The sequence below is a fragment of the Myotis lucifugus genome, unplaced genomic scaffold (genome assembly GCF_000147115.1).
Source record: "Myotis lucifugus unplaced genomic scaffold, Myoluc2.0 scaffold_4, whole genome shotgun sequence".
NCBI classification, from domain to species: Eukaryota; Metazoa; Chordata; class Mammalia; order Chiroptera; family Vespertilionidae; genus Myotis; species Myotis lucifugus.
In genome coordinates this window covers 6,592,124-6,602,995 of record NW_005871052.1, presented here as the reverse complement: position 1 = coordinate 6,602,995, position 10,872 = coordinate 6,592,124, and the positions used below count along the sequence as shown (strand labels likewise).

The following is a 10,872-nucleotide window of genomic DNA, read 5'->3' as shown; positions in this document are numbered from 1 at the left end:
CCTCTGGTGTGCCCCCAGCCCCACACCCCTGCGGAGGACACTGGGTCAGCACGTTCCCGCCGTTGTGGGCTCATCCCATGTCATAGACCCTCCCCCAGGGCTGGGATGCCCCCCCCCCCCCCCCCACACACACAAGGCCCCATTATCTCCAGCCCTTCCCAGCCCCCGCCGCGCTGACCCGCGGCCCCTGGCCGCTCCCTCTCCTCTACCGGCCCGTCTCCCCCGGCAGCGAGCGCCCCGGCCAGGACCCTCATAGGGGACACTCGTTAGCATGTTCTCACCCCTGCCATCCCGCCTAGCTCCACCCCAGGCCTGGCAACCCCAGTCCCCTCTGGCCCTTTGTCCCCGGCCCAGCCCTGCGCTGACCGCAGGCACAGCCTTTGCTCCTGAACCGCCGCGTCTCCCCTCAGGCCACGCGGGCCACCCAGGATGCAGCCCGCAGGCTGGGCGGCCGTCAGGGAGGCGGCGGCCAGAGACACGCTGGCGGCGCATCCGCAGTGCAGTCTGTTCACTTCGGCCCTACAGAGCTACAAGCGGGACTCCGCGCTGCGGCCTTTTCCCGCGTCCTATGCCCGCCACGACTGCAAGGGCTTTGAGGCCCTGCTTGCAGATGCCAGCAAGTTACCCAACCTGAAAGAGCTTCTCCAGTCCTCTGAAGATAAAGACAAAGGGGCCTGGGACCTGCTGAGCTGGATTTTATCCTCAAAGGTCCTGACAGTCCACAGTGCAGGGAAGTCACAGTTTGAAAAGATCCAAACGCTGACTGGTGCCCCTCACACTCCTGTCCCTGTGCCGGACTTCCTATTTGAAATCGAGTACTCGGACCCAGCGAATGACAAATTTTATGAGACCAAAGGAGAACGAGACCTAATCTACGCCTTCCATGGGAGCCGCCTAGAAAACTTCCATTCCATCATCCACAATGGCCTGCACTGCCACCTGAACAAGACATCCTTGTTCGGGGAAGGGACCTACCTCACCAGTGAGTTGAGCCTGGCCCTCATTTATAGCTCCCATGGCTATGGGTGGCAGCGTAGCCTCCTTGGCCCCATCCTCAGCTGCGTGGCTGTGTGTGAGGTCATAGACCATCCAGATGTCAAGTTCCAAACCAAGAAGAAAGATTCCAAGGAGATAGATCGCAGGAGAGCGAGAATCAAGCACAGTGAAGGGGGAGACATCCCTCCAAAGTACTTTGTGGTCACCAACAACCAGCTCCTGCGAGTGAAGTACCTGCTGGTGTACTCACAGAAGCAGGCCAAGAGGGCTTCAAGCCAGCTGTCCTGGTTTTCCAGCCATTGGTTTACGGTCATGATATTCCTGTACCTGCTGCTGCTGCTCATAGTGAGTTTCATCAACTCCTCCACTTTCCAACACTTTTGGAATCGTGCGAAGAGATAATCTTTCTGGGCCTGGTGTGGGGACCGCTTCAACCATGTGCTTTGTTTTGTACCTCCCATGCCCCACATCCAGCCAGGTTGAGCCTGGGGGCCAGTTGGGGACCACAGGACAATTTTCATATGCCATAAATGTATCGATTGCCTTTGATGATGCTCCAGCCACACTCCGGCCAAGGGGACCACTGGGCCCTCATAAGTTTTGGGGAGCCCTCCTGTCTGCTCCTGCCTAAACAGCCCTAGGGAGTTGGCTTTTCCATTAGGGCCAAAGGAAAAAGTCCTGCTGCATTTAAAAACAAAGTGTCCAAGCTGTCAGTGGTATGTTTACAATCGCTCCTGGCGGAAGTTGGCCCTTTCTCCAATGCCTTCTGGGAGGCGGAAAATGGGTAGTGGGGACGATAAATCACTAGGCGGTTGCCTTGTTTTGACTTGAGACGCTCAAGAGGAATAGTCATGTTTCTCATAAAAATTGGTGGGTATCAGTTTTTGAATTTCATCCACCTTTGTAAGTACAAAACATTTTCAGTTTTTTCAAATCAACAAACAGCATTCTGCTGCAGCTGTAACCCCGTGCCCGACCATGGATGAGAAAGGAAGGAGTCAGAGTTCTGATTAAAAAATACAAACCTAACACTGAGCAACTCAAGTGTCTTTTTCTAAAAATTACTAACTGCTAATTATAGCTGCAGGCCTGCCTCCTATCTCGCTCTCATGAAGCTGCCTTGATTGTGGCCTGCCAGCCACAAGTGCCTCGCCGTAGGCCCTCTGCCACTGTCAGCCTTCAAGACAGAGGCCTGCCTCAGTGTGTCACAGATATGCGTGGACTGAGCTTGCCTCAGAGGGGTCACAGATCTTTGGGACTCAAACTGGGCAGGAAAAGCCCCTGGCTGCCCAAAGAGCCTTGGTTCTACTTGCCATATTCTCTGCCCTTCCTCCCTGCCCTGCTTCAGCCATAATGGAGCCCTGTCTTATTGGTGGGGATGCGGGGGGGTGAGGTGGGGGGGTTTCTGTAAGGAATGGGGAAACTAATTTTCTATAATTTGTGAAGTGAAAAAGCCACTATCATGGTTTTTACATTGAATATTGGAACATTTCAAAAATAATAAAGGTATTTTCCTAAAAAAAAAAAAAAAAAAGATAAATTGGGCAAGCTCTCCCTCCCAGGAGCCATGCCCACACCTTTCTTCCCTCTCAGGTATGCATCTCCCAAACTCTAAGGGTCCCCACGAGACTTTCTACTAGGGAAACAATGGGCAGCAGCAGCTCATCTCAGGCTAACCCCCGGAACCTGTCTCCAAGGCCCCTTTTCTCTGACTTTCCAGCGAGCCAAAGCAGCCCCATCTTGACTCATTTCTTTCCTATAATATTTCTAGAGAACCAAAGCAGCCCACCTAGTCTCTCTTCTGTCAATTCTTCTATCCTAAGCCCTTCCTTATTTCACTGTCCCCAGCTTTAATAAATGTACTCTCACCCTGGCCGGTGTGGTTCAGTTGGTTTAGAGTTGTCCCAGGCACTGAGAGGTCGCAGGTTCGATTCCCAGTAGGGGCACATGCCAGGGTTTCAGGCTCGATCCCCAATAGGAGTTGTGTAGGAGTCGGCAGATCGATGTTTTTTTCTCTCTCTCTCCCAAATCAACAAAAACATATAAAAAATAAGAATAAATTTACTCTCAAAATAAAAATAAAAAATAATACTTCAATTATAAGATCATACATTACCCTCTATTAAAAGCCAAATATACTCTGGTAGATAGACCTGGGATTTTTTAAAATAAAATTTTCAAATATGGACAAAAAAAACTAAGTGTTCCACTACAGAACATCTATATTTTTAAACTGTCTCTAAGTAGTAGCACCATAATCTTTTTTTTTCTTTTTTTTAAATATTTTATTGATTTTTTACAGAGAGGAAGGGAGAGAGATTGAGAGTCAGAAACATCGATGGGAGAGAAACATCGATCAGTCGCCTCCTGCACATCCCCCACTGGGGATGTGCCGCAACCCAGGTACATGCCCTTGACCGGAATCGAACCTGGGACCTTTCAGTCCGCAGGCCGACGCTCTATCCACTGAGCCAAACCGGTTTCGGCACCATAATCTTTTTTAAAAGCCTAAAACATCCTCAGTTAGAGAGTAAAGGGGTAAAAACTAAAATACATTTACCAGCCTATATTAATCCCTTGTTTACTGATGAGAAAATCCAATTTTAGGATTTGAAACCTAAACAAACCTGCAAGTGAAAGAACAGATTTGTGATTCTATGCACACAGTTAATGAATTAATTGGATGTTTACTGAGGACCTTTCTGAAAGACACTGCTAGGGAAAGAATATTAATTTAAAGTGTGTGTATTCAAGATGCTCACAGTCTAATGCAGCGGTTCTCAACCTGTGGGTCGCAACCCCTTTGGCGGTCAAATAAGACCATCCTGCATATCAGATATTTACATTACAATTCATAACAGTAGCAACATTACAGTTATGAAGTAGCAACGAAAATAATTTTATGGTTGGGTCACAACATGAGGAACTGAATTTAAAGGGCCAGAAGGTTGAGAACCACTGGTCCAATGGGAAAGACTGGTATATAAACAATTATAATACAATGTGCTGAAATGATCTCAATTCATGTGGAAGAACCAGGAAAAACTTAGTTAAGGAAAAAAGTAATGTTTGAGCTAAGACTTGAAGAGTAGGAAACCTCAGGTAAGGGGGTGGGGAGAGAGAGAAGGGAGATTTTCCAGAAGAATTCCAGCAAGTATAGACACAAGAGAGTGCAAAAGATCAAGGCAGGCAGGGAATTCAGTATGACTAGCACAGGAGAAGCTGGGACTGAGATGAGATGAGACTGGAAGAAGCAGACCAGGTACAGGCTACAGAAGCCCTTTTATACTTTGCAAAATATGTGAAAAGGTTCTCAGATTTTATTTGCATCTCTGGCAACACTATGAAGGATGGTTTCAAGGATGACCAGTCAGGATTTGAGAGAGTGATCGATAAGGGTGTGAACAGTGGGCATGATAGAAAGGGAGTTAAAACCTGATTCCTTTTTAAAAAAATTTGAGATAACATTTACATAACATACAATCTACTATGTTAACCATTTTAAAGTATATAATTCATTGCTATTCCTTTTAAAATATATATTATTGATTTTCTACAGAGAGGAAAGGAGAGAGATAGAGAGCTAGAAACATCGATGAGAGAGAAACATCCATCAGCCGCCTCCCGCACACTCTCCACTGGGCATGTACCTTGCCCTTGACCGGAATTGAACCTGGGACCCTTGAGTCCGCAGGCCGAAGCTCTATCCACTGAGCCAAACCGGTCAGGGCTGCTTATTCCTTTTAAAAATAATTTATCTCCTACTAGGCCCTTCTGCTTCTAGTTCAATGAGAGATTAAATGAATAAATATAACTTAACTAGCTTTTATTTTATTTTTTTAAATAGCTCTTTGTTAAAAATATTTTATTGATTTTTTACAGAGAGGAAGGGAGAGGGATAGAGAATTAGAAACATCGAAGAGAGAGAAACATTGGTCAGCTGCCTCCTGCACATCCCCCACTGGGGATGTGCCCGCAATCAAGGTACATGCCCTTGACCCAGGGGTCCTCAAACTTTTTAAACAGGGGGCCAGTTCACTGTCCCTCAGACCGCTGGAGGGCCGGACTATAGTTTAAAAAAAAACTATGAACAAATTCCTATGCACACTGCACATATCTTATTTTGAAGTAAAAAAACAAAACGGGAACAAATACAGTATTTGTATTTGCATGTGGCCCGCGGGCCGTACATAGTTTGAGGACCCCTGCCTTGACCGGACCGAACCTGGGACCCTTCAGTCCAAAGGCCGATACTCTATCCACTGAGCCAAACCAGTCAGGGCTAAATAGCTTTTTAAAATCTTCATTTGCAGATTTAAAAAAAATAAGTGGACCAAGCTGGTTTTGCTCAGTGGATAGAGGGTGGGCCTGTGGACTGAAAGGTCCCGGGTTTGATTCCAGTCAAGGGCACATGCCTGGGTTGTGGGCTCGATCCGCAGTGGGGGGCATGCAGAAGGCAGCCAATCAATGATTCTCTTTCATCATTATGTTTCTATCTCTCTCCCTCTCCCTTCCTCTCTGAGATCAATAAAAATATATATATATTTTTAAAGTGGTCATATAAATTCAGACAATAGAGGTACATAAGGTAAAAAGTGAAAGTGTTTCCCTAATGAACAATCCCAACTGTCCCACAACAACCACTGTTAACAGATTGATGTGTATTCTTACAAAAGTTTCATTATATATATATATATATATATATATGCATTTATATATAGCATTTTTTAACATAAAAGGCATCCAGAATATAACAGTACGTATTGCTCTCTACATCTTGTTTTACATGTAAAAATGGCTTGGATCCCTCCTAAAAAACCACATCAATTTCTAGTTCCAGTATATGAGCCTGCTCACTTCACCATACCTTTAAAAAAATGTATATTTTTTATTTTACTTTTTGCCAAGCTAATAAGCAACCATTTTAAATTGCCAGCTTGTCTCCCCCCCCCCCCCCACTAGGGAATAGTTCAAATATTCAGAAACAAAAGATGGGATCTTTTTAAATTCAGCTCAAGTTGACAAGCATCTGAGATGTTTAAATGGGATTTTAAAAGCACACGCACAGGTATTGTGTATTAGAGGAAGCACAGAAATGTACAGGAAATAGCATAAGACTGACCTAGGATTTTAGGCCTTGTTCTGCAATTTAACTGTGTAAGGTTAGCACTCGGTCTTCCTCATCTATAAAAAATAAAACTGGAGAGCATAAACTATTGCTAGTAACTGTAAAGCTCTAAGAGCATATGGCTCTAAGTCTCTAGTATTTCAACAGTGTTAAAATTCCTGTTTGGATTGCTTGTGAGTAAAGAATATTGTTATCTCCTCCACTCGCTAAAACCAGTAAATTTCACAAGGAGGGATCTTAGTTTTGTTCACTTATGAATAGGAGCCTGGCACGCTTGATATGTGTTAAATGACTGAAAATGGTTTAATAGCTTTCACTCCCATAAATTGATTTGAATTATTTGGACAATTTGATAAACCTGGCATAGTTTCGCTCTTCAGTTTAAGTTTTACATTTCTCTTTTTTCTTGTCTTACATATCTGAAGTGGAAATGCTATAAATTGCTCTTAGGTGTCTATAACAGGAGTTACATCTTCTGACAGCAGAAGACTAGATATTCTACCCGCTGGACCTAAAGTCGAACTTCCCCCACCACCTGATAGGGCCCATACTCAAAAAAGTATCGAAACTTGTAACTGTGTACACGCACAGGCCTAGAGAAGCCAAGGTGTCACATACCCAAACTCACTCTCAGACTCAACATCCCCAGAACACAAGCAGTTAGTTTCTTCTCTCGCAAACCCCCCAACTCCCAAAAGGGAGGAATTGGAGGCACCTAAGACAGAACCGGCGGGGAAAGGAGTCAGGAAGGAGAGAACAGACCCTCTCAAGCCCCACTCATTGGGAAAAGCCCGTGTTGCTGAAAACAGCATCCTCACCTCCTTCTTTCTTTGGGCAGAGGCTGAGGGAACCCCATATATGAGCAGCAGGGCCACTGCAATGGTTGCAGAGGCACACCAAACCCACGGACGCGCTGCCATGTTCGCTCCTCTCCCAGATAAAGGGAAACTTTCCTCGGCTGGGTCTGCTGGTTGGGCGTGAGAACAAGCAAGCCAGCCCCATGGCCCTCCTCATTGGTCTAGCTCAGCCTTACCAGTCGCCCTCTCACATTACGTCAGGGCGCTCAACTGTGAGACGCCCGCTAAAGACGGTTCACTTCTAATTGGTTTCTGTTAGCCAATAGAAAAAGGATAATCTGGAGGTTTTTCATTGGTCCGCTAGGATGCTGCCTCGCCCTTTCATTTACGGAAATAAGTCGCGCTTCGGGGCTCTTCGAACACGCATGCGCAGTTGAGAGGCTTTGCGGCTTTTCTGAGTCCAAGATGGCTTAAGCTTGATAAAATGGGGACCTTTTCGCGGAGACTCATTTAGAAGTCTGAAATCCACCTCTTTCGTGTAATATTGTAGAAAAATTGGACCTAGCCATGTGATTGATAGGATCTTTCTTAGTCCCTCATTCTACCACCAAATTATTTCAAATCAAAATAATAATTTTAAAAAGCAGGAAAGTTGCCTCAGCGTTAACCTATAACCAAGAGGTTTGGGCACACCCAGGTTGGGGACTCGATACCCAGTGGGGGGCATTCAGGAGGCTGTCGATCAATGATTCTCATCATTTATGTTTCTATCCTTTCCTCTCTAAAATCAATTATTTATATATATATATATATATATATATATATATATATTCAGGAAAGCAAAAATATACTTAATATCACTGAGGGAGATTTTTAAAAGTAAACAAGTGCTTGTTGAATACCTTTTGTGTCCCAGGGAGGTGCTGAACATAGCGGACATCAAAGTCATTTTTAAAGTTCTTGTTTATTCTATATTTTAAAAGTTAAACTTCTTATTGTTAGGACTGTAGGGCAATACAATCCTTAAGGGCTATTTGTAAGCTTCCTGCCACAGGAGAACAAAAGACCAAGAAAAACTCGCTGGACACCAAGAGTCAGACCATATAAGGAATAGAAACTGTCCTGGAGGCATCTGATTGCACACCTGCATTCCATCCACATTCCAAGCCCAACAGCTCAGCCTCCAAACCCACTGAAGGCAAGTTTCCCACCAGGGACAGTATATAAGGAAGAAACCCCAGCTCCTGGGTGTTATCATCTACCCGATGACCCCTTGGCTGGGTGCTGTGCAGTCCTTCCCTTTGGATATCCCATCTCCCATCCCCTTTCCCTAAATAAATTCAATTTTCTTTTAGCACACTTATTACTTGAGGCATTAACAGGGACTTAAATTTTAGGTTATACACAGAAAATGCCTTTTTAAATTTATTTTGTTTGGCGGATGGGTGCAAAACTAAGGTTGTAAGGAAACACTTCTGTCTTTTTAAAGTTATTTGTGTCATAGCTTTCATTAAACGTCCAATTACCCTATCTAAAACATAATAGAAACCCTACATAACTGAAGAAGTTTCCATTTATTTGGCCCAGGTATGTTTATCATAGTGGGTTGTAAAACTGGGATGATTTTAATAGGGAATAATAATATATCCAAGAGGAAAAACACACAATAAAATCAATTGCCTGTAATTTAGATTTATTTTGATAATGTGGAACATCATCAGACTATTCTTTTACGCTCTGCTGGTAAACTCAGGCACACAGAGAAAAATAATGTCATTATGTTGAAGAGTCAAGAAAGTGAGTATAGCCCTGACCAGTTTGGCTCAGTGGATAGAGCGTCAGCCTGCAGACTCAGGGGCCCCGGGTTCGATTCTGGTCGGGGGCATGTGCCTTGGTTGCGGGCACATCCCTGATGGGGGGTGTGCAGGAGGCAGCTGATCGATGTTTCTGGCTCTCTATCTCTCTCTCTTCCTCTTTGTAAAAAATCAATAAAATATTTTTTTTTTTAAAAAGTGAGTATAGAAAAGAAAATAGCTGGTTCTGAAGTGAAGAGATACAATTGAGCCCTAGCTGCTTTGGCTCAGTGGACAGAGTGTCAGCCTGCAGACTGAAGGATCCCGGGTTCGATTCCAGTCAAGGGCACATAGGGGGAATACAGGAAGTCAGCCAATCAATGCTTCTCTCTCATTACTGATGTTTCTCTCTCTCTCCCTCTCCCTTCCTCTCTGATATCTCTCTCCCTTCCTCTCTGTAAAAAATCAATAAAATATATTTAAAAAAAAAATTAAAAATGTTTACAGACATTCAAAATAAGAAAAATACAATGAGACATACAGTATGATTCCATTTATATGACGTTCTGGAAAAGGCAAACTCGTAGGTTAGTGGTTATCAGGTGCTGGAGGTTGGAAGAGGGGCCACATATATTTGTGATTTGAAACTGTTCTGTCCTCAATTGTTGGAGTGGCTACACATTCCTATGCACTTGTCAAAACTCACAGAACTGTACACCAAAAAAGAGCAAGTTTTACTGCATGTAAATTTGACATATAAAAAGTAAGGTAAATTTTTAAAGTATACAAAGACATTCATTATCTCACTTGGCAAAATTCAGTAGAAGCTTTTATCAAGGCTGTGGGGAAATTGGCATCCTCATGCATTGCTGGTGGGAATGCAAAGTGCTGCATCTATGAAAGGTAATTTGGCAATATCTAAAAAAAATGCAAATGCATTTACTTTTTTTTTTTTTAATCCTCACCTGAGGATATTTTTTCATTGATTTTTAGAGAGAGTGGAAGGGAGGGGGAGAGACAGAGAGAAACGACCAGGGCCAGGGATCGAACCTATAACAGAGGCACACAACCTTGACCCTAACTGAACCCAAGACCTTTCAGTCCCCATGGGCCAATGCTCTATCTACTGAGCCAAACCAACCAGGGGTACATTTACCTTTTGATCCAGCAATTATACTTCTAGTATTAAGAGAATATATGTGCACAGTTGTTTATTTCAGCACTATTTGTAATTGAAATATTCTTTTTTTTCTGTCACTCCTGATGTAAATCCTGAATATAATCTTTCTCTTCCTAAAAACAACACAAATAATATTAATAATGCACTTCTGGTGATCAAACTCTTACTATGCATCAGACATGGTAAGAGGTTCTTTATGTGTAGTGTTATCTCAAACTTTCATGTCACCACTCAAGATAATTATTATACTAAGTTTACAAACCAGGAATATAAGACTCATGTTCAAATAAAGTAGGTCAGTCAATATACACTGAGTGCCACTCTAAGCCAGGTGTTATACTAGATACTGGGCACATGACACTGAACAAGATAGTTCCTGCCCTCCTGAAGCTTATGGCCAAATTACAAGCTGATCACAAAGTGCAAAGTGTAGATTGCTGTAAAGGGATAAAACAAGGTGTATTGCATGTGGTTTGTATCAGTATTCTTAATTTTTTATATCAGAGTCACCTGGAGAGCTTGCCGGTTCCTACTGCATCCCTGTCTCTTCTTCTCAAAGTTTTTATTTCATAGGCCAGAGTGGAAGCCAGGAATCTGCCCCCACTCTTTTTGTTTTGTTTTTATTTTGTGGTAAAGTATCCTCCTATATAATAAAAGAGTAAGCCCTAACCGGTTTGGCTCAGTGGATAGAGCGTCAGCCTGCGGACTCAAGGGTCCCAGGTTCGATTCTGGCCAAGGGCATGTACGTTGGTTGCGGGCACATCCCCAGTAGGGGGTGTGCAGGAGGCAGCTGATTAATGTTTCTCTCTCATCGATGTTTCTAACTTTCTATCCTTCTCCCTCCTCTCTGTAAAAAATCAATAAAATATATTAAAAAAATAAAAATAAAAGAGTGATATGCAAATCAAATGAACGGCTGAATGACCGGTCGCTATGAGCGCACTGACCACCAGGGGACAGATGCTCAATGCACATAAG

General features: G+C 43.6%; 1 protein-coding gene and 1 pseudogene across 3 annotated transcripts in view; one reads left to right on the top strand and one right to left on the bottom strand.

The window, feature by feature from the left end:
* MAGT1 (magnesium transporter 1) overlaps nucleotides 1-7,224 on the bottom strand; it is a 42,767-nt gene extending 35,543 nt beyond the window's left edge. Inside the window, exon 1 of one of the 2 annotated variants that reach the window (XM_006082831.2) lies at nucleotides 6,943-7,224. In XM_006082831.2, coding sequence (XP_006082893.2) covers nucleotides 6,943-7,044 — 102 coding nt within the window. In that variant the 5' untranslated portion in view covers nucleotides 7,045-7,224. Of the gene's footprint in view, nucleotides 1-2,865; nucleotides 2,970-6,942 lie in introns of those variants that run through there. The other variant, XM_023764056.1, reaches the window with a different exon arrangement.
* LOC102419553 lies at nucleotides 415-2,025 on the top strand (annotated as a pseudogene). Its single transcript, XR_002832077.1, has one exon. The product of XR_002832077.1 is annotated as a mono [ADP-ribose] polymerase PARP16 pseudogene (transcript).
* Nucleotides 7,225-10,872: the final 3,648 nt, after the last annotated feature.